At 47.0% G+C, this 25,427-nt stretch overlaps 1 protein-coding gene across 22 annotated transcripts in view; it reads left to right on the top strand.

Moving 5' to 3' along the window:
• Positions 1 to 24,274, top strand: part of CCDC136 (coiled-coil domain containing 136) — a 31,069-nt gene extending 6,795 nt beyond the window's left edge. For 3 of the 22 annotated variants that reach the window (XR_004728221.3, XR_004728225.3, XR_004728226.3), the window contains 15 exons: positions 3,288 to 3,611; positions 7,108 to 7,219; positions 7,813 to 7,981; positions 8,232 to 8,372; positions 8,708 to 8,866; positions 9,164 to 9,334; positions 9,828 to 10,013; positions 11,899 to 12,093; positions 12,593 to 12,820; positions 14,261 to 14,773; positions 15,172 to 15,393; positions 16,800 to 17,078; positions 17,767 to 18,060; positions 19,558 to 20,002; positions 23,944 to 24,081. Coding sequence is in view for 12 of the 22 variants with exons in the window: in XM_035254784.3 (XP_035110675.1) it covers positions 3,288 to 3,611; positions 7,108 to 7,219; positions 7,813 to 7,981; positions 8,232 to 8,372; positions 8,708 to 8,866; positions 9,164 to 9,334; positions 9,828 to 10,013; positions 11,899 to 12,093; positions 12,593 to 12,820; positions 14,261 to 14,773; positions 15,172 to 15,393; positions 16,800 to 17,078; positions 17,767 to 18,060; positions 23,944 to 24,054 (3,104 nt within the window). In the remaining 10 variants the exon portion in view is untranslated. Of the gene's footprint in view, positions 1 to 3,287; positions 3,612 to 7,107; positions 7,220 to 7,812; positions 7,982 to 8,231; positions 8,373 to 8,707; positions 8,867 to 9,163; positions 9,335 to 9,827; positions 10,014 to 11,898; positions 12,094 to 12,592; positions 12,821 to 14,260; positions 14,774 to 15,171; positions 15,394 to 16,799; positions 17,079 to 17,766; positions 18,061 to 19,557; positions 20,003 to 23,943 lie in introns of all 22 variants that reach the window. The other 19 variants (XR_004728222.3, XR_004728227.3, XR_013524279.1 and 16 more) reach the window with 12 other exon arrangements.
• The last annotated feature ends 1,153 nt before the right edge of the window (positions 24,275 to 25,427 follow it).

Below are 25,427 nucleotides of genomic sequence, written 5' to 3'. Positions count from 1 at the left end.
CCTGTCTCAGCCTCCCAAAGTGCTGGGATTAAAGGCATGAGCCACTGTGCTAGGCAGAGAATGCCATTTTTTTAGCGCCAGAAGCACCTAAGGGAGAGCTGAACCCTAACATCAAAAGCATATTAGGGAAGTGGAGGTTGGTCTGTTTCTCCAGAACTCCCACCCCAGACTCTAGGGCCTTTATCCTATTGGCCACTTTCTTCTTGGGTCTCCCTAACTAGACAGATCTCACTGTGCTGTTCAGTAGTGGGGGTAGAGCAGACTCTTTCAAATAGGAAGTCAGAGAATCTACCTGGAGATGCTTGGGCTTGGCATACAGTTAAGGATCAGTTAATAGTTGCTGAATAGATCAAGGAGACATAACACCCAGGATCATTCAAGAACAGGAAAGATTGGCAAAAGACATGCCCATAGCTGCACATGAGAGCTCGGAGGAGCAGGGTAGATCTTCCCCTGAGATGCCCTCACCACTCAGCATCTATCTATGAAGTGTGTCCAAATTTGTCTTCTTTGAAAGTCTAGATTCTCTTCTAATTAAAAAAAAAACCACACAACCAAACAGGGCCAGGTGTGGTGGCTCATGCCTGTAATCCCAGCACTTTGGGAAGCCAAGATGGGAGAATCACCTGAGCCCAGGAGTTTGAGACCAACCTGGGCAACAGGAAGAGACCCCTGTCTCTACATTTAAAAAGAAAGAAAGAAAGAAAATAGCGGGGCATAGTGGCCCATGCCTGTAGTCCCAGATATGTGGCATGCTGAGGTGGGAGGATTGCTTGAGCCTGCGAGGTCAAGGCTGCAGTGAGCCACGATCATGCCACCCCACTTGAGCCTGAGACACAGAACAAGACTGTATCTCAAAAACAAAAACCCCAAACCCCGAATGTTTAGTTCTGTACACATAGGAGGGACTTAGTTTGTTGAATGGATGAACCACCTGCCTTATTTAAGCATGAATACATCAAATATCTATTGAGCTTCATTTTCAGGTACAATACTAGATCCTAGAGCTGTAACAGTGAGCACACCAGATATGCTCTTTGCCTTCATAAAGCTCATAACCAAGTGAAGGGGAGACTAAGTATGCACACACACATAGCAAAGTACAAGGTTCTATGAGACCATTTAATAGCAGACTTCTCTTAATTTTTTTGAGGAAATGGAGGTACAGGCTAGAAAAATCGACATCTGTGTGGTGAGTAGAGCGAGCAGGAGTTGGAAGCGGATGGGAGAATGTGCCTTGCAAAGGATTTATGGGAAGGTCCTGACCTTCCCAACCCAATCCTCATTAATTCTCTAATTCTGGCCCCCAAATCCTAAATTCGCTGTTGGTATCAGTGCCTTTTACTTTTCACTTTTTGGTTCTGATCCTAGATGGGAACACATGTGTCTAGAAACTCTGAGATGCTCCATAGATACAGAGAACTCTTGACCCATTATTTTGTAAATGAAAAATTAGAAAATACAGGCTTGTTCTGAAAATCTAAACAGCACAGATAGATATGATATGCAAAGTAAAAACCTCATCGCATATTATCCCATACCTCAGAAATAGCTACTCATTATGGTTTGGGCATAGATCTTTCCAGGCCTTTTTCTATATGTTTTTCCATTTGTGTGTTATATACTATACATAAAATATTTTTTGCAAAAATCAGATCATATATTTTATAGCTCTTTTTCTTTAGTTAATATGGAAACGTCTTTGTTTTCACCATAAGTTTAATGGCTGCACAATATTCTATTTATTTATCATCCGTTTGTTCATGTCTTTATTTATTTATTTATTTATTTGAGAATGCGTTGCCCAAGCTGGAGTACAGTGGCATGATCTTGGCTCACAGCAACCTCTGCCTCCTGGGTTCAAACAATTCTCCTATCTCAGCCTCCCAAGTAGCTGGGGTTACAGGAGCACGCCACCATGCCTGGCTAATTTTTTTTTTCTTTTCTTTTTTTTTTTTTGTATTTTTAGTAGGGACTGGGTTTCAGCATGTTGGCCAGGCTGGTCTTGAACTCCTGACCTCAAGTGATCCACCCACCTTGGCCTCCCAAAATGCTGGGATTATAGACATGAGCCACCACACCTAGCCTAACTGTCATCAGTTTAAACAGTCTGTTGTTGACTGACACTTAGATTATTCTTGTGTTTGGTTATTATGCAGTTAACTTATATATGAATTTCAGTTGTGAACTCTTAAGTGCACATTGTTTTGGGTCAAGTACTTACCACAGGTAGGTCATGGGAACTCTGAGGCTCTGTAATTTCTGAGCTCTCAGGCTGAATAGGTGAAAATAGTGTGTAGACATTTTTTTGTTTTTTGAGACAGTCTCTCCCTCTGTCACCCAGGCTGGAGTGCAATGCCATGATCCCGGCTCACTGCAACCTCCACCTCCCAGGTTTAAGCGGTTTTCCCTGCCTCAGCCTCCTGAGTAGCTGGGATTATAGGTGCCCACCACCATGCCTGGCTAATTTTTGCATTTTTAGGTTTTGCCATGTTGGCCAAGCTGGTGACAAACTCCTGACTTCAGGTGATCCTCCTGTCTTGGCCTCCCAATGTGCTGGGATTACAGGCATGAGTCACCACACCTGACTTGTGTACATTTTTTGAGTTGGGGAATTTTTAGAAAGACTCGGGGCATCAAGAAAATACTATAAATGAAGTTAGGTCTTTTTTTTTTTTTTTTTTTTTGAGACGGAGTTTCACTCTTGTTACCCAGGCTGGAGTGCAATGGCGCAATCTCGGCTCACCACAACCTCTGCCTCCTGGGTTCAGGCAATTCTCCTGCCTCAGCCTCCTGAGTAGCTGGGATTATAGGCACGCGCCACCATGCCCAGATAATTTTTTGTATTTTTAGTAGAGGTGGGGTTTCACCGTGTTGACCAGGATGGTCCCGATCTCTTGACCTCATGATCCACCCGCCTCGGCCTCCCAAAGTGCTGGGATTACAGGCTTGAGCCACCGCGCCCCGCCTAATGAAGTTAGGTCTTTAACTGTCAGGTGATTCCTTAGAAGCACGTAATACTTTTTGTTTATAGTAGACTAAGTGATTGCTTTTGGTGCCAGGCCTCAAAATCTACTTTTCTATTGGACCTTAATTACTACGTAGAATCATTCTCTTTTCCCTTCTTAGGTACTCCTTTTATTCCATCCGTGCTATACTTCTCTGATGGGGAGGTTTTCAGGACTTTGCAGACAAGAAATAAGTCTCCCTTTAATTTCATACCTCTAGAATATGGTATATATTAGTTCACCTGCCCTCTTCACCATCTCAACCTTTGGGCTTTGCAGGTGAGCTGCGTTCTCTGCGGGAGGAGATTTCCCTGTTAGAGCATGAGAAAGAAAGTGAACTTAAGGAAATAGAACAGGAACTACATTTGGCCCAGGCTGAGATCCAGAATTTGCGGCAAGCAGCGGAGGATTCTGCAACTGAACATGAGAGTGACATAGCGTCCCTTCAGGAGGATCTCTGCCGGCTGCAGAATGAACTTGAAGACATGGAACGCATTCGGGGAGATTACGAGATGGAGATTGCCTCCCTCCGTGCAGAGATGGAAATGAAGAGCTCTGAAACATCCAATAGTTTAAGTCTCTCAGATTTCTCTGGGTTGCAAGGTATGAGAGCAGTCAAGTCTTTCAGTAAAGTCAAGCAGAGGAAAGGAGAAAATATGTAGGAAAATGGTAGAAAGTGGTGTTAGATCATAAATTGGGAACCTCTAGAAAAAACCTCCAGGTTTGGGGGTGATGGATCACAAGGTCAGGAGATTGAGACCATCCTGGCTAACATGGTAAAACCCCATCTCTACTAAAAATACAAAAAATTAGCTGGGCATAGTGGCATGCATCTGTAGTCCCAGCTACTTGGGAGGCTGAAGCAGGAGAATTGCTTGAACCCGGGAGGCAGATGTTGCAGTGAGCCAAGATCATGCCACTGAACTCCAGCCTGGCAACAGAGCGAGACTCTGTCTCACAAACAAACAAACAAAACAATAAGAACCTCCAGGTTGAATTGAAGACTGTAAAAGGGCCAGGCATGGTGGCTCATGCCTGTAATCCTAGAACTTTAGGAGGCCAAGATGGGAGGATCACTGGAGCCCAGGCATTCATAACAAGCCTGGGCAACCAAGTGAGACCCTATCTCTTCCTAAAAGAAAATTTTAAATAAAGGGGGGAAAACCTACCCAGATGTTACATAACTGGTCCATGGTGGTGTAAGAAATAGCACCATGGAGAAGTACCCTGGGAATTCTTCAGAGTCATTGGGTCTTTGTTGATTTGACTATGGGAAACCCCTTCCTGGGAAAATTTCCAGCTCTAGGATGGGCAAAGAGGGACCTGTCACCTTGGGAAACTCTTCCTGCTGCCCTGGCATCATGGCGCTTTGCCTGGACTGCTTTGTGGGGGGCCTCTGGCCCTGCTTCCAGGTGCAGGGATGCTAATTCTTAGACTCCTTTAGCTCACCCCAAAATAGAAGCTTTAGGGGGACAACAAATCAGAGGACAAGACAGCCAGAGAAGAAAAGTTATTGCTAGTGATACATGAGATACCTAAAAGCCTAGAGCCCTGCTTTCAGACAGTGAGTCTCCCAGCTAGTTGCTAGGATTCATGACATCAGAGAGTTTGCCTTTATTCTGAGGCTAGATTTATGATCTGAGTATAATGGAGGTCCTATATTTGGCCAGGTCAAGCAGAGGCAATCAACAAGGAATCAAAGAACTGCAAGTTTTTCCAGCTGGACCAAACCTCTCAGAAGAGCCTTTAGACTAAATGGTGCTGGGAGAGGAAGGCTGGCACAGTGGGAAGGCTTGGGCTGGAGTCAAACAGACTTGAGTTCAGAATCTCAGTTCCACTAATTAGCAGGATGAACATGGGTAGTCTGGTTATGGTCTTTCTCTGAGCTTGTTTCTATATCTGGGATATGAAATCGAAATTGGTTAATAAAACCTTTTTTTCTTTTTCCTTTTTGTGGAGAATGGGGTCTTGCTATATTGCCCAGGCAGGTCTCAAACTCCTGGGCTCAAGCTGTCCTCCTGCCTCTGCCTCCCTAAGAGCTGGGATTACAGGCGTGAGCCACTGCACCCGGTCAATAAAACCTTATAGCTAGAGGGGATCCTGAAACAGGAAAAGGACCTTAGGGAAAATGTAAAGAAATCTTAGTCAAATATGGAGTTTAGTTCATAGTAATGCATCAATATTTGATTCCTTCGGCATGACAGGTATACCATGGTAATGTAAGATGTTAACAATTCCGGAAACTGGGTGAGAACTCTCCCAGGAAACTCTGTACTATCTTTGCAGATTTTTTGTAAATCTAAAACTATTCTAAAATTTAAAGTTTATTTAAAAAAAAAAACTTACAGAGCTATTGTGGGAATTAAATGAATGTGAAGCATGTTGAAATCACTTGCACACTTATTGAATACGAGGCTGAAACTATCAAGTCTAATGCGTTAGTTTTCATTAAAGATTAGTTTCCTTCCTTCCCTCTATGGTAATCTGTAGTATTCTAAGGAATTCTGATTAGAATTAACAGGAAACATTAGAAGTCACTTTTAGGCTGTTGAATCTTCCAGCAGGTAAGATAGGTCGTGGGTTCTACTTAGAACAAGTTAGTGCTCTTTAAATATCAGTAGAATTAGTGTTCTAAGAGACATAATTCTTTTTTAATTATTTGCAAATGGACACCGAGTCTCGCTCTGTTTCCCAGGCTGGTCTTGAACTCCTGGGCTCTAATGATCTTCCTACCTTGGACTTCCAAAATGTTGGGATCACAGGTGTAAGCCACTGCACCCAGCCAACATAATTCTTCATCATGAAGAAACAAAACAGATACAGGTGTTTGTATCATTACAGCCTTAAAAAGTATTGGTGGGTGGGCATGGTGGCTCCTGCCTGTACTCCCGGCACTTTGGGAGGCCAAGGCAGGCAGATTACTTGAGCCCAGGAATTTGAGACCAGTCTGGGCAATATGGCAAAACCCCATCTCTACAGAAAAATTCAAAAAATACCCAGGCTTGGCGGTGTGTGTTATAGTCGTAGGTACTCAGGAGGCTGAGGTAGGAGGATCACCTGAGTCCAGGCAAGTCAAGGCTGCAGTGAGCCATGACTGTGCCACTGCACTCCAGCCTGGATGACAGAGTGAGACTATCTCAAAACAAAACAAAACCAAAAAACAAAAAGTATAGGTATAGGTGACTGGTGCTTAGAGACGTGTGCTGGGGTATGTCAACTAGATCTCTTCTAATGCTTGAGGATGAGGATGGGCTTTTCTGTCAGCAGATAAAATGCCATTTAGAAAGAATTCTTTTTTTTATTTTTAATTTTTTTGAGACAGAATCTCACTCTGTCTCCCAGGCTGGAGTGCAGTGGTGCAATCTTGGCTCGCTATAACGTCCACCTCCCGGGTTCAAGTGATTCTTCTACCTCAGCCTCCCGAGTAGCTGGGACTACAGGCGCCCACCACCATGCCTGGCTAATTTTTGTAGTTAGTAGAGATGGGGTTTTGCCATGTTGGCCAGGCTGGTCTCAAACTCCTGACTTCAAGTGATGTGCCCACCTCAGCCTCCCAAAGTGCTGGGATTACAGGTGTGAGCCACTACGACTGGCAAGAATTCTTTACCACATCCTGACCAGTGTATTTGGTGTGGGAATAAAGGACATAAAATAAACTCAGAATGCCTGAAAGACAGGTACTGGCAGTCACATGTGGCAGTTCACATCTCTCAGCTTTTTGTACTAAAAGCATAATGGGAAGATAATCATAAACAGTTGAATGGAAACTTTACATACAGTAAACCCAAAACTTAATTAAACCTTCAAAAATTCCTGAAAGCTCAAGAGTCTGCTTTGATTGAGGCTTTGAAGGTGAGCACACAGGGCAAATCATCAGGGCAGATGAAAAGAAGGACAGCTATCGGGAAGAGGAGAAAGACCCACTGCACTGTGGAATTTCCTGGGCCCTGTCTTCTAAGCCTCTGTATCTCTTTTCTGTCTTCAGTAAAAGAGAAACTCTTTAGCCTTCTGCTCTCAGGTTTCAAGACAGGATAACTGGGGGCTGGTCATCAGTACTCTCCTCCTGAGGGTCTCATCTTTCTCGGCTTGTCCTCTGCAGAAGAACTTGAGCAGCTGCGGGAACGCTACCATTTCCTGAATGAGGAGTACCGGGCCCTGCAGCAGAGCAACAGTAGCCTCACGGGGCAGCTTGCGGATCTGGAGAGCGAGAGGTACAACTGTCACCGGAGAGTGAGAGGTTACGGGGTTCTGCAGGACTCTGCAGGACTCTGCCTTGCCTTAGGCTTTCCCCTGAAGGCAGGTGCCAGGGCAGCGAGCATTCTTCTGCTCCTGGAGAGCCAGTCCTTTCCATGGTTTCCAGAGGACACACATACCACGTACACGCAGACATAGGGATCTGACCCAATTGTCTCACGACTAGAGGGAGTGAGTTCTGAAGTTCAGTTCTGTTAGAGGCTTTGGGATCTGGTTTGCTCTGCCCTAAAGTAGATCAGACGAGATTATTTTATTGTCTGCATAAAGTTGCTTCAGTCTAATGGCACGCACAATGCTTCCAGATTGGAGTGGGCTTGACGAGGCCCAGCCTCAAAACTAAATGGCCTGGCACTCTTAGGGTCTCCCAGAGCCAAACACACCTTTGCAGATTGAGGTGCTGGAGACTTTTTCTGCTCATGCGAGCAGTGAATCACAATAGAATTCCCCTTACTGTCTTTGGCCTAAAATGAAGGCATCAGGACCAGGCACACGTGGCTGGTGATGCCAAGCAAAATTCCCTCCAGCATCGCTCTGGGGTTCTGGATTGCAGGACACAAAGAGCAACGGAGAGATGGCTGGAGTCACAACCACTAAGGAGTATGACGTCAGTAGAGTCCCAGACTTCAGAAATGGATTTCCTAGAGCCTGATCCTGAGATGCAGTTGTTACGGCAGCAGCTATGGGATGCTGAAGAGCAGATGCATGACATGAAGGAGAAGGTAGGGTACCGAGGGTGGGAAAGGCCAGCCTTTCATTGTCTTTCTTTCACCTTCTCCCAGCCTGTGGTAGAAACATCTCCATAGGCATGCACTGTGGCGGGAGATAGTATTCTGGGGTCTTGCTTGCCTGATGCTTGCTTTGCCTCTTCCAGTCAAAGAATGCCATGCTTTCCACAATGAACATGTGCTGAACTTGGAGCACATGTGGTACCTGTAGTAAACAAGTCTCCCTGTTCCATTTGCCGCATAGTGTCAGGAGTTGTGTTGTGAGTTGCAAGAGCTACAGCATCATCGCCAGGTCAGTGAGGAGGAGCAGAGGAGGCTGCAGAGGGAGCTCAAGTGTGCTCAGAATGAGGTGCTTCGGTTCCAGACCTCCCACAGTGTCACCCAGGTAAACACTGCCCGGGGAGTCATCTGAGATGGGGGCAGAAGAGCCTCAGGGAGGGGCTGCTTCAATGGGGGTGGGCACAGTGAGTATGGCTGTGCTTTGCTGACTCCTGCCCTGCAACTGGGCACAGTCTGTGGGAAACCAACTGTAGCAGTCACGTAGCACTGCATTCTAGAAATGGTGGCCATTACTGAGTGTCCGTCTCACAGAAGAAACCGAACTTTAGACCTGTGGGAGCTCCTCAAGGTGTCTGCATCTGAAAAGGAACCCAACTGATCCATAGAAAGATCTGCTGTTTCTTGAGAGTAACTGTTCTACTCACATCCTCCCTACCACAGAACGAGGAGCTGAAGTCCAGACTCTGTACCCTGCAGAAAAAATATGATACTAGCCAGGATGAGCAGAATGAGCTCTTGAAAGCACAGCTACAACTTCAGGCTGAGCTCCGGCAGCTCAAAGTCATGAAATCCACACTTGTAGAAAACCAGAGTGAGAAGGTAACAGCAGCCAGAGGTGAGGGGACAACTTGGGTGCTAAGAGCATCCTTCTGAGGTTTTGGGGAAGGTGGATAAGAGCAGTGAGTTAAAAATAATTCCAGCAACCACATAGGCAGCACCACAGGTAAAGAACTTCAGCCCTGCTTGAGTACTACATTAGAGGTGAGGACATTAGGAAGTGAAGGGCAGGGCAGGGAGAAGCAAATCTTAGATTGTCAGTGTCTTCAAGTGATACAGACAGAAAAGCCAGTGGGTTAAGGAGCCCAGAGGCACTGTCCAAAGCCCCTTCTACCGTAGGAGTTACTGTGCCGGCTGCAGAAGCTGCAGCTCCAGCACCAGAATGTCACATTTGAGAAGGAAAAGCTGCTGGAACGGCAGCAGCAGCTGCAGGAGGAGCTGCAGTGCCATGAGGCAGAGCTGCAGCACCTCAGGGATATGGCGGCCTCCTTCAAAGACAGCAAGGAGAAGGTAAAAGCAGCTCTGGGTGAGGGAGGATGTAGCCAGGTGGCATCTTGTGTGAGGGTGAGAGCGCAGAGGAGGAGAGGGAATGGTAGAAGTGTGGAGGAGTTGGCCATGAGTGGGCCAAAGAGGTACTTGGGGAAAAGGTGGCCTCAGGGAGTCACGAGGCTCTCAGCTTCCTTTGATTTTAAATCAGAAAATCAGCATATAAAAAGGAAGTCCCTTTCCCTCCCCACCTCCCAAAAAAAGAAGCCCCAGAAGGCCTGTGTTTCTTTTTAAATTATTTGTATGTGTATTTATTTAACTTGAGAGGCTACACTGGGAAGATCTGTATTTCAAGCCTGTTTGGGACGGTTCCATCTTGGGTATCTATCCTTGGCTGGGATGAAATTGGGGCTGAGTAGGATAAGGGAAGATGGGTCCCCTTAGTCCCTGACTGGGAGGAGAAAGCCCAGCAGCAGGAGCGCCTGGGGTGATGGTCAGGCCTGCCTCCCCTGCCCAGAACACAAAGACCCACGCCCAGTTTCAGGAGATGAAGCAGCTGTACCAGGCCAGCAAGGACGAGCTGGAGCGGCAGAAGCACATGTATGACCAGCTGGAGCAGGACCTCCTGCTCTGCCGGCTGGAGCTGAAAGAGCTCAAGGCCTCCCAGCCCATTCCAGAGGACAAAGGAAAGTGTACTAATAAGGTAATTGTCATTCAGAGAGGTGACAGCTCCTGGGCACTTGCTCCAGACAGCCGAGGTACAGAGGCAAAAGGTGGGGGCACCCAACCGAAGGGCTTGATGGGCTTCCTAGGCAGGAAGCAGAGGCAGGGCCACATGCTGCTGACTTCAAAACAGTTTGCCCTGACCTTGACTTTGAGCCAGAGCTACAGCTTAGTAGGATCAGTATATTTGGATCCCAGTCTGAACATCTGAAGGTTTTACACAGATATGATATTTCTACATCTGTGGTATTAGCACTGTAGTGATAGCTAGTCATTCGTGGAGAAGAACATATACATGGGCCCATATACACAACCAGAGAGAGGAGCTAGTTTTCTGGGGCAGATTGCAAATGCTTTTAAAAGGGGGTATGGTCTTGTGCCCAGAGTGCTGATTGGGCAAAAGAAGGACATAGGCTCTTCTAGGATTTATTCTGTCACTTCAAAGTAGTTAAATTCTTTTTTCTTTTTCTTTTTTTTTTTTTTGAGATGGAGTTCCACCCTGTCACCCAGGCTGAAGTGCAGTGTCACGATCTCAGCTCACTGCAACCTCTGCCTTTCTGGGTTCAAGCAATTCTCCTTTCTCAGCCTCCTGAGTAGCTGGGACTACAGGCACATGCCACCATGCCTGGCTAATTTTTGAATTTTTAGTTGAGACAGGGTTTTGCCATGTTGGTCAGGCTGGTCTCAAACTCCCGACCTCAGGCCTCCGACTCCCAAGGTGCTGGGATTACAGGCATGAGCTACCGAGCCTTGCCAGTAATTAAATTCCTGAAGGTTGAATTGTGCCCTCTTTACATGGAAGAGAATACTACTCTCATCTCACTTCCTTTTAGTAATAAATTCTGGTAGTGATAAAAAAAAGGCCTTATTTATTTTTTCTTTTCTGTAGTGTATAAAGTGCAAGCCATTATCATTTATCCTGTTGAGCACTTTCAGTTCCTGATTACTGATGGGAAGCCTGTTGGAGAAGAGACCCAAAAGTCTCTAAAGATGGTGGAGCTGGTCACATTCTGCCAGAAAACTCAGTAGTTCCTGTCCCTGGGGAGAGGCCTTCAAGCGACAGAGGATTGGGAAAGTTATTTGGGCCACCTCAACAGTCTCTTTGCCTTGTTATATCCAGGCTCATGTTTCTTCCTTTCTCCACTTCTACTCAATTTAGGAGCCCAGGGGATCTGTGACTTGCTCATCACCTCTTCCCCTAATGGAAAAAACAATGGGAAAGGAGATGCATGCTGGCAGACAGCACCTGCTTTTTCTCTAGCCATAAAACAGCATTGAGATCTGTCTGATATTGGAAGATTTGGGTTTTTGGAAATAGGATGATTTTGGATGATTTAGTCTTCTCAACCCAAATTGAGCAATAGCTCATACTTTTCTAAAGATTTAAGGAGAGAATCAGGAAAGCAAAAATTGGAAAAATTAGGGTAAAATTAAGTCCTTATTAGTAAGGATTGTAATTATATTAAAAAAACCACTGGGGTTAATAGAATAACAGGAGCTAGAGTTCCCGACAGGAGGGAAGTATGATATACACACCACAGGAAAGGGCCGGAGAAGAGGAAGGGGGAAATGAGGAGGAAGGGTTATCGATAGCAGGCCCTATCAAACTGCCCCCAGAAAGGAATGGTAGAAGTTTAGAGCATGGCCAGCTACCAGTCTAAAACAGCCTGCTCTGAAAGAGTAGCCTGCTGGGGCTCCCCAGTTGGCATCTAAACAGCCAGGGTGTGATGTGGCTTGGGGTGACCCATCCAAGGTGACTGCACAGGGAGAGAATCGCAAGAGGCAGGAGAGCACAGAAGTGCTAGCCCCCCAGGAAGCTTACCTTACAGAGTAACCAGCTGCTCCACACCCGCCCCTGCCCACAGTGTGACACACTGCTGTCCAGACTGACAGAATTGCAGGAAAAGTACAAGGCCAGCCAGAAGGAGATCGGGCAGCTACAGATGGAGCAGTGTGAGCTCCTGGAGGATCAGAGGAGGTTGCAGGAGGAGCAGGGCCAGCTGCAGGAAGAGCTGCACAGGCTCACACTGCCACTGCCCAAGAGTGGCCTCTTACTCAAGGTAACTCCACTAGAGGCAGCTGCTTACTGTGGGGAAGCTGCTCTGAGAAGCTTCCCTGTGTGACCAGGGAAACATAAAAGGATGGGGATTGAACTTTTTCTTCTCTTTACCAACCACTCCTTACTTTCTCACCACTCTCCCCAAACCAAAAAGCTCGACAGAGCCAATTAGAGTTTTCTTATAAGACCTTCAAATCTTAAAATACCTTTTTACACTCTGGAATCTGTGCAGCAGTTTATATTTAGCTATTTAGTCCGTCTGGAGAAAATGCACCTGAAAGCACTTTGTAAACTACAAAATATATTCCAACGTAAGAGATCATTACTACTTTTATCAGGCCTCCATAGAAAGGCCCCCTGTCCCCCGATGGGCTCTGTGAAGCCAATCCAGAGATTCTTCAGGGAAATGTTCACGACGGGAATGAGGCACCAGGGAGGCATCAGACTTCCTTGTGGTAACCACCACAATCCCTTGCCTCCTTCCTTCTACTTCGCCTCAGAGTCAGGAGCTACTCACCAAGTTAGAAGACCTGTGGGAACTGCAGCTGCTCTACCAAGGCATGCAGGAGGAACAGAAGAAGCTGATACAGAACCAAGACTTCGTATTGAAAGAACAATTAGAGCTATATGAAGAGCTGCAACATTTCAAAGAATCTCATTTCCAGGAAGTGTTGGAGAATCCAGATGATTCCAAATTGGCTAAGTCCTCAAAATGTGATCGAAACAAGGTAACCATAGTAAGAGCTAGGGAGACAGTTCTCCTGAGCACAACAGCATGGCAGGGAGAGTGGGCACAGCCAAAGGGTCAGAGTTGGGAAGGCCTATTTGACCATGGGTAAGGATAAGGGTAAAGTTCTACCCTTCACCAGCTGTGACCACTCATAGGCTCCATTAAGAGGTGGCTTTTAGATACGGCCAAAGGACCTCACCTAGATGCCATTATCTTTTGTCACATTTATATTCACAGTGCTTAGCTGAAGCACTGTGAGCACTCAGGGCAGAGCTGGGATGACCCAAAGTCTGTAATCTGATCATTTGACTCATTCCCAGTAAGATGTATAGTATCAGTTTGGTGTTTGTTTGGATTCCTTTGGACTGACTCTAAACATGTCATCTTTTTTTTTTGAGTAGAAAAGTACACTTCTCAGTTATCGAAATCTATCACCTTTGGTGTTCTATATGAGGCAAATTTGGTTCCTTTCATTTACAAAAGAAGAATTCCTAGCATATGAGGTTCTTAGTACTGACCACAGTATCTTTATTGGAACTTTGGTGGCAATAACAGAGCAAGATCACAGGGGTTAGACCAGAAAATCAATGCCTCTCAAGTACCAGCAAGGGGTCATGCAGATGAGGTGACACAGGTGGAGATCACCATACAATTCTATTCAGGGGTGGGGGATAAAGTTGTTCTGAGGTCTCAGCGTGGGCAAGGAAGGGCAGGTAGACAGTTTCGATTTAGGCTGAATCTACTCATTCAGATCTTAGCCGAACGAGGAGAACAGGGAGTAGCAAAAGTCAACGTGAGGCTGGATCATATTCCAGGGGCATCAGATGTCCAGGCTGGAGGCCTGGGTAACACAGAGCTGGGAACCAGGTATAAAATATTTCCTTAGCTGATCAGATCTCATCCTGGACATCAGCAGCCAAGAAGCCAGGCCTAGAGGGCCTGGGAAACATGCCCAGAGGCCAGATTCAGAATTGGGGCAGGAGATACAGGAACTAATAGTAAGATCTTGCTTACAGTTCTTCATATTGCTGCATTCAAGGCTGGGGCTGATTTTAGAACTAGGGGTGGGGGAGGGGACTGAGCCTGAAGGCCAGGACAACGGGTATACCTGACTGAGAAGAGGATGTGGTAGGGAGCCAGGGTGTTCTGGAAACCCACTGCTCCAAGGAGACAGGGATATAACAGAGTGCAGAAACCAGCCAAAATGGGAGCCCAGAAATCATGGAGTATCTGCCTTGGGGAGATTTTCCCAAATGAGTAAGAAACTGACACATGCCAGTTACCTGTAGGCTAAGTGAAAGACATAGGCTGGTGTGAGGCTGAAATGTAGGTGTGCCATTCACTAAGATGTGCTCTCAGACACCTGCACCAGGAAAGGTGCAGCTGAAAGGACTGAAATGTCAGAGTAATGATAATGTCTCCCCACCCCTGCCCCCAGCAATCCAAATTGCTTATGGAGCAGATGCAGACCCTGCAGGTGCTGTATGAAGCCAGTCAGGCGGAGCAGGAGCTCTTGCAGCAAGAGCAACGGAGGCTCCTAGAGGAGCGGAAGAGGCTGCAGACGGACTTGCAGCTCTGCCTCGAAGAAATGCAACTGCTTCAAGTCCAGTCCCCTTCTATAAAAATGAGCCTTGAGTCCTACAGAAAGAGCTATGGTAGCAGCATGCCCCCCAGCAATGAGAACTGTCACGATAGCCATAGCACAATTGATGACAATGAGAGCTATTGCAAGAGTTATACCAGCACCCAGACCAGAGACGAGAGCCTCCTCAAGAGCTATGACAGCAGCACCAGTGCCAGTGAGACCTATGAAAAGAGTTATTGCACCACCAGCAACAGCAGCATTACCTATGAGAAGAGTTACGGCAGCACCAGTAGCTTTGACACCTTTCACAAGAGTTCTGTCAGCAGCTGCACTGACGATGAACCTGCTGAGCCTGAAGACACAGAGGTAACAGTCGCCAGGTGACAGGTCAGGCAGAGGACGATGGACTCTTGTCTTTTTAAGAGATACATTGCCGGGGGAAGAGACAAGAAGTGTGGGAATGGGGTCAGAGCTGATGTGGGGAACTACCGGAAGTAAGCAAAGCCCTCTACCCATGGCAGCCTGGCCTCCCCCTCAGCCCTCTCATAGAGAGATGCCCCCATCTGAACAGAGGCCCATTTATCCCCATAAAGAGCACCACCACAGTCACGGTGCTCTTTATGGGGATAAATACAGTATTCCTCCCGGGCAGCTCCAGATCCTGATGGCCATTGTTTGTTATCCAGAGAAGGGTCCAGCAGAGTTGGGTGGAGCTTAGGTGCTCCTGGGGTGCTATTGTTGCTCACCCCCCCGCCCCCCCACAGCACTTTGAGGAAATGGTTGCGAAGGTGCTGATCAAGCTGCAGGCAGTGCAGGCCATGTACCAGATAAGCCAGGAGGAGCACAGCCAGCTGCAAGAGCAGATGGAAAAGTTACTGGCCAAGCAGAAAGACCTGAAGGAAGAGATGGATGCCTGTGAAAAGGAGTTTAAGGAGTGCATGGAAGGCCTTGAAAAGCCTGTGGCCCCCCAGAACGACCAGAATGAGGTAACTGCTGTCAGGGAGGCAGGGTTTCCTCTGGGAGCCCCTGGAGCCAGAGGAGTCATGGCCACTTCAGAGAGGCTACAGAGAGAGGGACAAAGCAGGGAGAGCATGCGGCTCAGAGGCTGGGCAGTCTTCTGCATCCCTGCTGACATTTCCTAGTGCTCATGGAGCTGGGGTTTACTAGTTTAGTCATCAGGATCCTCTCATCAATGATTTCTCTCTTTCTCCCTTTGCCACTCCTGCTCTCTCTTTTGCTTTGTGTTCTAGACCACTTCTGTAGAAGTATATTTTTGAACTTGCCAATCTTTCATCACTGTGTGTGCATTTGCCATGTCTCCCGGTGTACCAACTAGGAGCACCAACTAGACTGTAAGCAGCTCAAGGACAGGGACATGTCTCCTTTTGGATCTCTCACAGTGCCAAGATGTCCCATTCCTAGAAACGGGACAGAAGCCTTGTCTCTGGCCAGGGGCTCACAGTCCAGTGGGAGTCTCTTTGTATACACATGGGAGAGATTCGGAGAGCAGCGAACACATGGGTCCAGACTGGCTAGTATTGGTACCTATGGAGAGAATGGTGACGTGTTGCCATCAGCCAGGGAAGACAAAACCCGAGATGAGGGAGCAGGGTGTGACTTGCCTCTGTTTCCAGGGTGAGGTGCAGGAGCCCAGTACCCACTTCAGGAGTGTACAACACAGTTCTTTACGTTGTTCCTGTTAGCGAGATGGGTTGGATGAAGTAGGAGTTCTTGTAAAAAGAATTCTATAAGAAATCCCTGAGGTTCAGAATTGATAGCAGCCCTATCGTTATTCCCCAGTCACAGTAAAAAAAACACAATTTAAATAGTTTTTTTGACCTTTTTTTTTTTTTTGAGATGGAGTTTCACTCTTGTGGCCCAAGCTGGAGTGCAATGGCACAATCTCAGCTCACTGCAACCTCCATCTCCCAGACTCAAGCGATTCTCCTGTCTCAGCCTTCCGAGTAGCTGGGATTATAGGAGCCTGCCACCACACCCAGCTAATTTTTTTTGTATTTTTAGTAGAAACAGGGTTTCACTATGTTGGCCAGGCTCTCTCAAATTCCTGACCACAAACGATTTGCCCACCTCAGCCTCCAAAAGTCCTGGGATTACACTGGGTGGCAAGTGAGCCACCACGCCCGGCTGTTTTTTTGATCTTATTAGATATAAATCGTCAGGTGCCTCAAGTTAGAGAGAAGCTATCTGTAAAACTATTTGAGAGGCTTATTTTCCACAGTGGGATATTTTCTTCGTTGTCTACTCCCTATGACTTTAGCAGGGAGATTTCTGAGGCAGTGACCCCCTAAGCAGGACCGAGGTTGGTTGCGTGGGCAGCTAACTGGTTATATAACCCCCCAGCTCTGGATAACTGGCCCTCCACTACCAACAGATCAAAGACCTGCAGACCAAGCTGCGGGAGCTGCAGCTGCAATACCAGGCTAGCATGGATGAGCAGGGGCGGCTTCTGGCAGTGCAGGAGCAGCTGGAGGGGCAGCTGCAGTGCTGCCAGGAGGAGCTCCGCCAGCTCAGGGAGAAGAGACCCTCCACTTTCAAAGCCCAGGGGAAGAATGCTAATAAGAACATGAACAAGAATGCCAATGGGGTTAAAACTAAAAAGGTGACCAAGCTGTGCTCAGATACTTCCAAGAGTGACTTTGAGACCAGAAAGGTGAGTAGTAGCCTTAGTAGCTAGATAAGCAGAAAGGAGGAGGAGATCCTGGGAAGAAGCATCATCTCCTCTGCCCTTTCAACCAGGCAAGGGATTTGTAGAGAAGCTTCTGGGATCTCTGAAGTGTCTACAGTGGTTCCCATCTTAATGGAAAGTGGGTGCTCCATTTTCCTGTGAAGCGATTGGGCGGGTGGAACACAGACAACTCACATTGGGAGGTTCAGCCCCAAAGGACCACAGCCCCTAGGCTGGACAGCTATTTCATTTCACCCAGCCCCATTTGCTGGGGCCCCTGTTCTTCCTGGGTTGCATGCCCAAGAGAAGTACCAAACAGATGAAGAGGGAAGCATTTGTTAAAAATAGTTGTGTACTAATAAGTAAAAGAGGATTGGGTAAAAGAAGAGTCACCATAAGGGTAGGAAAAGACAATTTAGGTGCAGAGCCCAAGACTCATTAGTTCTGGCAGCTGTCTGACATGGCTTAATGGCCAGACATAGTGTCCTGAGAGGTGAGGTATGATCTCTATATATGCTCAGGAGGATTGGCTCGCAGTCCCAGACCACCGGGCCACACCCTTGCACTGTGACATGCTGGAAGTCATGTTTCCTTGAGCTAGTACAGCTTTGTCATGAGGTTAGGAGCTTCACAGGTAATGCAGCCCCCATCCTGCCCTACCTCCCACCCACAGAGTCTGGAGGTGGTGCTGTACTACAAGGCCAGCCAGATGAAATTAGATGGACTAGCAAAAGAGGAGGAAAAGAGAGAGGAGATGGAGGAGGAAAAAGAGAAGGAGGTGAAAGAGGAAACAAAGGAGCCATGTGGGGATGAGCTAGCAGCTGAGCCAGAAGATCCTGGGGAAGCTAAATCCACAGAAGATCAGGAGGAAAATAAAGAGGACAATGAAGACGAGGAAGATGACATCAACTCTTCCCTTGAAAGTCCCAAAGAAAACAATCCCCTCAGACTTTCTGAGAGCAAAAAGGTAACCAGAGCCAAAGGCTAGATCAAGTGGGAAGTGGGCGCTTAGACTCCGGTGCCTCAGAGTTCATGGGTGGCCCTGCCAAGGATGTATGACTCCAGGAGTAGAGGCCTTGCGCTCTAAGGCTTAGGCCTTCGGGGAGGTGGAGATGCAGAAGCGGGAGGCGAGAGCAGTCTGTCTGCAGGAAGTCAGGGGCTCAGCCCCATTTGCTGTGGAACCACCTCCCAGTGACCACCTTTTCTGGGAACCAGCGTGGGGTCTCTGGAGTCCTTTCATTTGCATAGTAGCCTTTGTTGCCTTCCTTATGTCAGGACTCTGCCCTCATCCGTCTCTTTGGCACTGCAGGAAGGACGTTGACAGTGTAAAGTCTACTTCAGGCCATTTCTGTCGGCCTGGGCACATCACTCAGTTTTTCTATGGTGCCCTGTTAGCATTAACCTTTGTTGTTGCTGTTACGGGTGTGTCAGGGGATAATCTCTTCTTTGTTTGTGTCACCCCCTGGATTCTGTATATCACAGGATGTGAAAGTGGGGCCTGAGAGTGATAGTGAAAATGTTTCACATCTGTGCAGTAGGGGCATAGACTAGTCCAAGGAGACCATCCCTTCAGTTGCTGGATTGTTGAGAGGCTGGGGTGGAGGTATCCTGGGATATATTTGCCAGGATGCTAGGGGTAACTTATCAGTAGTATAGACACACTTCCATATTTTAGTAACTGGTATGTTTCCGCAGGTATGTAGCAACTGAATTCTTGCCCTGGGCTTAACTGGGGCCTCAGAGCCCCTAAAGAGTTAGAGTATTTCCTGTGTAAGTCCTCAGCTTACATTACAGGTTCTTTCTGTCCTAAGCAGAGGTAAAGAAAAAAGCCTCTTGTGGTGGGATTATCCAGTCAACTCTAAGGATATCTGGAATTTCCAGCAATTCGGTCTTCAGCACTCACTAAGAATCCAGTGTGTAGTGCTCTGTTGACCTTGTGCCAGGGACCGTTACCTAAGATGTGAAAAGTCAGAGGCACTGCAACCCCTCCCATTATTATGTTTCCTTCAACTCATCATGTTCTACCAGCGCTGGTTCAGGGCCTCACAGATGTCTTTACCTTGGGTGCCACATTTCTAAAGCTAGACCTGATTTTTCTACTTCAAATACATTCTATGTTTCTTCATATGGAGAGATTCCTTTGCCCCCTGATCCTGCATCTTTTGCAGGCAGCTCTAGGGCATGTGTGTTACCACTTTGCAAATCCAGTTTCTGTCTGGAAGATGGTTGCAGTGAAAGAACTAGCCCTTCTCCCTTGTCAGTTTGTTTCAGTGCATTTTGTCTTACAATGATATCATTAGATTGCTAGGGGATCCAAGGGACCAGAGCCCGAAATACTAAGAAACTTATGGAAAGCAGGCTAGAACAAAGGGACAGGTGGCCTGGTAGAAGACTGGCTCTTCCTAGGGCCACCTAGGAAAAGCATCTGCCCTACTCCTCTAAGGAAGCTGTTTACTCTCTGCAGCGTCACAAGAAGGGTCTAGGTGCAGATACCTCGTGCCTAACAAGATATGAGAGGTCTATGACAAGACAGAAAGAAAACTGGACTCACCGCCTGACTTGGACCTGGCTGCTGCTTAACCCATTCAATTTTGCAATTCCTGCAGACTGCTGGCGGAAAGAACCAAGGCCCAGGCAGCAGAAAAGACATGCAACTGCTCTAGCTTACCTGTTTTTTAACCTCTTGATTCCTTTCTCTTTTCCCTTTGTTTTCTCATCTTCATTATCTGTTGGATCCATGTGTTTATGTCTCACATCTCCTGGTCTCTCCTCGTGCTTCTTTCTCATTTTGGTTTGTTGCAGTCATCCCCTACCCCCGATCCCCCCATCTTCTCCTTGCCTCTTGTAGGCCTGGTGGTCATCTCGGCTTTGCTCTGGTGCTGGTGGGCTGAGACGTCGTCCTAATGCAGGTACTGGTATTGCTTCCTCTCCTTCTGAGGGATAGAGGGAGGGTGCAGGTTGCCCTGGCCTCTCCTCTTTCCCTTTTCTCCCAGCTGCTCGCTTCTTGCTTGTGCCATTTTACAATAGGTGATGCTCAAGTCTGAGTTTTAGTTCTGACTTTTCCTTGGGCTACTGCAAAGCCTGTGACATCTTGGCGCATGTCTTCATAATGCATAGGAGGTTGGAATGCTTGCCAGAGACATGGTTTGAGTTTCAGTCCTTGGCTGGGAAAACCTTGGATAAGCCCAGCATGGTTGCTACTGTCAAAGCTGCCTCACTACTTCTTTTTCCCCCTCATCTCTGTGTGATGGCAAGCCTGACCACTTCTGATGGGCTGACATTTGTCTGCCAGGCTGGCCTGGGCCCTCTTTGTCTTTGTTTAACCTCAGAGCCAAGTTCTCACAACTGTTGCTACCCAGGATGGCAAAATACGGAATCCCTCTTCTGTTGGGAGAGAGAAGAGGTCCGAAGAGCTGTGATCCTCATGATCCTCCCAGGGGCGTTGGTAGGAGGGCAACCTAAGTTGGTCTTTCAACCTTGGCGAAATAGAACTGAACACCTACTGTATTACTCTGCACCTTCTACTGAATGGTTTTCTGCTTCTGGACTTCCAGTCTCCAGAAAAGTCAGAACAGAATGCCGGGAAATATTTTATAGTTCTCTGTTTATTTCTTTTGTGGGCCAGATTCCATGGTAATTGTCTTCCCAAGCTAGGTTTTCTGGAGAGAATGTGGTATTAGTGAAAAGTTTCTACTAGCCAGAGATGTGTGTTCTGAGGAAGTCAAGACTGATATATTCTAGCCACTTTCCAGTTGGCCCTCACACATGTAATATAGACTGTCAACAGGACACCAAATTCAGGAGGCAGAATGTGCTCCTACGGCCTAAGGTAGAACTGGGGTTCCACTTGCCTTCTGGAACCCATAAGGTATTCTCTGTAGTCCTGCGTTGGCTCCTCTTTCATGCTCTCCCTGCCACCCCCTCCACTCCCCTCTCTTCTCACATTCCTGTGAATGGAGGATAGCAGGCTTGATGCAGCAGGGTGGCAGCTGGAGCATTTGTTGGTGGCACTTCTCTCCATTTCTTTTTCTGTGCTTCCTCCTGCTCCCTCCCCAGATTTTCTGTTACTCATCTTCAAGCCTCCGCCTTTCTTCTTGACTTTAGGTATTCCCTTTACTCCCTGGTCCATAACTGCTTTAGTGACGGGGTCCCTCTCTATGACTGTTCCTCCCCTGTGCACCCCCAGAAGTCTTAAGTCCCTACAGGCAAGACCCAAAGCATTCAGCCACAGCCTTCCACCATGTCAGACTAAGCCCTGCCCAATCAGAGGGAGAGGAAGAACTGCGGGTGAAGGGTTCTCCTGGTGGGGCCTGTTATCCCCAGAGCTCCAGGGGCCTCAACATGCATCTGTGCAGCCAAGACCTGAGGGAGCACCGTGTGGTAGCAAGCGTGGCTGCCAGGTGGTCAGAAGAACTTGGTCCAGTCTGTACCTACTGACAGGCATTGTCCCAGGGAGCAAAATGCACTCTCTGAACTCTAGTTTCTTCAAATGTAAGCAAAGGATGATCAAACCTCTACCCGCCTCACAGGTTTTTGTCAGGACCAGATGAGTTAAAGTAGATGAAAGTATTCTATAAATTATAAAATACCACATCAATAATTAAAAGAGCACGCACTTCCAAAGTGCACTTTACGTGTCAGGCACTGTTCTAATCACTTTACATGTATTAACTGATTTAATCCTTGCAACTACCCTGTGAAGAAGCTATTCCTATTATTCTTTTATAATGATTAAACTAAGGCATAGAGAGGTTAAGTAAAACAGCCAGGGAGCTGCAAATCAGATTATAAGGACTCAATATTAGCCACAGATAAGACTCCAGTCTTGCTTCCCCTTATCGTCCCTCCTCGTTTTGAGCAGTTTTCCTTCATTGGTCCCAAGTAGGAAGACACCATTCTTCTGTTTAGGCAACCCCAGTTCACATTAGCTCTTTGGGTAACTAATATATTACTAACTTATTTCATGCATTGTTTATAAGCCCCTCTGCAGATTGTGATGCTGAGCATCCTCTCCCCATTCTGTACCTGCATTTGATTTTGAGGCTTCAAAGGCAGAATTTTCTATTCTTCACCATTATAGTTTATTGTTCTTACCTTATGAGGTTTCAGGTGTGTGTTTTTCATCTTGACCCTGTGGTTTTAAAATATTCATTGTCTCTGCCACCTTCACATCATCTACAGGGGTGGCAAGCCCGCCTTCCCTGTCTTCATCTAGTAACAAGTGAGGACAGAGCCTCTGGAGTGTTGTCTCTCAGGGTTCTTTTATTCAGTTCACTGGTCACCTACCTGTCATACCACAAACTGTGCTGTCATCCTACCCTTATTTCTGCATATTATCTGCAAAGATATCACAGAAAATCCTATCAGACAACTCACATCCAAAAACATGATTCTAGTGATTTGTCACTTTGGTCACCTAGTTTAAAAGGAAAGTTTGACACAACTTACCCCTTTGGGACACCCACACCAGCCCTTTCCCCATCCCGTATAGAAGCTTGCCTTTGCCCAGTGTGAAGTGCACCCATCACATTTAAGGATTTCAGCTCTCCACTCCTTTCAGAACAGACTAACATTCTTAGCAATGCACATTAGGATAGAAACATCTGAGCTTGTAAATATTTTTTTCTAGCTAGCTCCCTTCTTAGTTTTTGTTTTTGGCTTTAGAGACAGGGTCTCGCTCTGTCACCCAGGCTGGAATGCAGTGGCATGAACATGGCTCACTGTAACTTTGAACTCCTGGTCTCAAGCGATACTCCTGCCTCAGCCTCTGGACCTCTTGGTTTTCTTACATGAATTACTCTGTATATCCACCTCTAACATTGTTTGGCTTTCCATTTCATATCTTCTATTGTTCTTAGTAGCTATTTCTACAGGCTCAGATTTTCTTTGTTCTTTATAGCAGGCTTAAAATCCTCTTATTTTAAGATCAATTACCATCTGAGCACATGTGTTCTTAGCATTAATGGGCTATAAACCATTTTTCCTCATAACCATCCTTCTGTGACCTTATGCCATAGCTTATGACTCAAAATCCAAATTCTACCTTTCAGGTAGTACAGTAAAAAAAGTTATAAAAGTAAAACCTATTTCCCCAAGTATGTATTTTCTTTTCTAAGATTTTCATATTCCCTAATGGATGCCATTTGGATATTTTCTGATGGTGTCACTTGTCCCATGAATCAGCAGGGTTCACTAGTGGCCAGCAGTGTCTGGAAGCCTTAGCACACTCTAGCACATGCACCAGGAAGTCAGTCAACATACCTGGTGACTGGGAGGGTTTTAATGACCCAGGCCCAGTGACAGGTTTCCTTAGATTTCCTTGAACCAACGTCTTTCTCTGTCAAAGTCTGTCTGCCTAAGAGCCTCTTACTGACCTGCACTCCGTGGCTCACGTTCTTCATTTCTCCCTCCGTCTTATCCCCACTTCCCCATCCTCTTGACTCTGAGTTCACTTCACTACAGTGAAGTTGATGAGGTACTGCTGCTTTTCCCAAAGGCCCAGATTTACCCTCCTCTGTCTTGCCATGGCATCTGGTCCTTTCTCATTGCAATCACTGGGAAGTCTGGCCCCTGGGCCTGCTTCTTCTCCTGGGAGCTAGTATTCTCAGCCCATGGGGATTAACGGAAGCCTGGATACAGGCGGCCACCTAAGGTGGTGCGTACAGTGTTGGGCCACATGTCTAGTGGTGCCAGGACTGAGAGAGCACCTGTCTCCACCGGTACCCAGGAGGTAAGAGAGACTAATCCATGAAGTTCCTGAGGTGTCTCGGGCACCCATAGGCAGGTGATTTCTGGCTTAGGGCAGGGTTCAGGAGGCTGGGCACTCACAGTTTCTCTTTGGTCCCCACAGAACATGTTTGGGTTGTGGAAGCCTATGGTATTCTTGGCTATTGCAGCTGTGGCTCTGTATGTGTTACCCAACATGCGACAGCAGGAGTCAGAGTTCTGCCTCATGGAGTGATGGCAGTCCTTGGCCAGCGCAAGGGCAGATCCCCAGTGGCCACCACCCTCTGCTTTGGGCAGGACACACTGTGCCAGAACCCTCCCCCTATGTTCCATGTGTCCCCATCTCCTCAGCCTCAGTCACCCAGGCTGGAAAGTCTCGTGGGGAGCGCTGATTTCCATCTCTTGCCTTGTATAAGAACCTGAGTTCCTTGTAATTAAATATCAACTGAATTACACAAGACTGTGGCTTTTTATTTGCTAAATGCCTCACAATACAACCAGAATGGAGCAGTTCCCCTTTAACCAAGTACCTCACAGAAGGGTCTGACTCCTAAATATGGCTTCTCACTTTGCAGATGACTACAGAAATGAGGCTAGCCCCTTGTGCTGTCAGCTGACTCACAGAGGGTTGGTCTATGCTTCTTAACCCCATCCTGAGGTACTTGCCTGAGCATGGAGAAATGGAATGAACAGGGGCTGGGGAGGACCTCCCCTTAGATTCTGTGCCCACACCTATCTACATGAGAAGGCTGCCCTAAGAACATCCACATGTGTGCCTTCCTGGCTTAGCCTTTGTAACTTCTCAAGGGATTCACCCTCAGAGATGACTTTAATCATCAGGGTCCTGGCAGTAGACAGGTGGCACACTCAAAGCTTTACATGAAGAGAGTTTAATGAAGGGACTATGTACAAAAGGCAGAGTTAGGAGAAGCAACAAGAAGTAGTGAAGTAGCAGGCACTAGCAACAGTGTAAAGCTGTTAGCATCCCGGGCTGAAGCAGGAAGGAAAGGAAGCAAGAGCTGGAGCTCTAAAAATGGGCCCCAGGCGGGTGTGGCAGCCACAAGGGGTGCAGCCCCCGCCAAAGCCATGATTAAGTGGATTTTTATGTATTCCCCTACCTTTTCCCACCTGCCCACCTTCTACTGGTACCTCTCATCAGCTGACCCCAATGGGAAGACAAAGAGCAGAGGTGCTCAGGTAACATCATCTTTCAAGCTCAGCCTCCTAGAGCTCAGAGCAGGACAGAGGCCTGAGGATGGATCTAACTGGGCCAAGTAGAATGATGAGGATAGTTTATGTGTGTCCCTGTTTACCTTCATTCCTGTGGAAACTTTGTGATTGGATGTTCTCATCATGAATCTTTCCATATGAAGGAAGACCCCAAGTATATTCTTTTTTCTTTCTTGTTTTTTCTTTTTTCTCTCTTTTTTTTTGTTGAGACAGAATCTCACTCTGTCACCCAGGTTAGAGTGCAGTGGCACCATCTCGGCTTACTGCAACCTCCACCTCCTGAGCTCAAGTGCCTCCCACCTCAGCCTCCCAAGTAGCTGGGACCACAAGTATGCACCACCATGCCCAGCTAATTTTTGTATTTATTGTAAAGAGAGG

The sequence above is a fragment of the Callithrix jacchus genome, chromosome 11 (assembly GCF_049354715.1).
Source record: "Callithrix jacchus isolate 240 chromosome 11, calJac240_pri, whole genome shotgun sequence".
NCBI classification, from domain to species: domain Eukaryota; kingdom Metazoa; phylum Chordata; class Mammalia; order Primates; family Cebidae; genus Callithrix; species Callithrix jacchus.
This window is presented reverse-complemented; position numbering and strand designations above follow the sequence as displayed.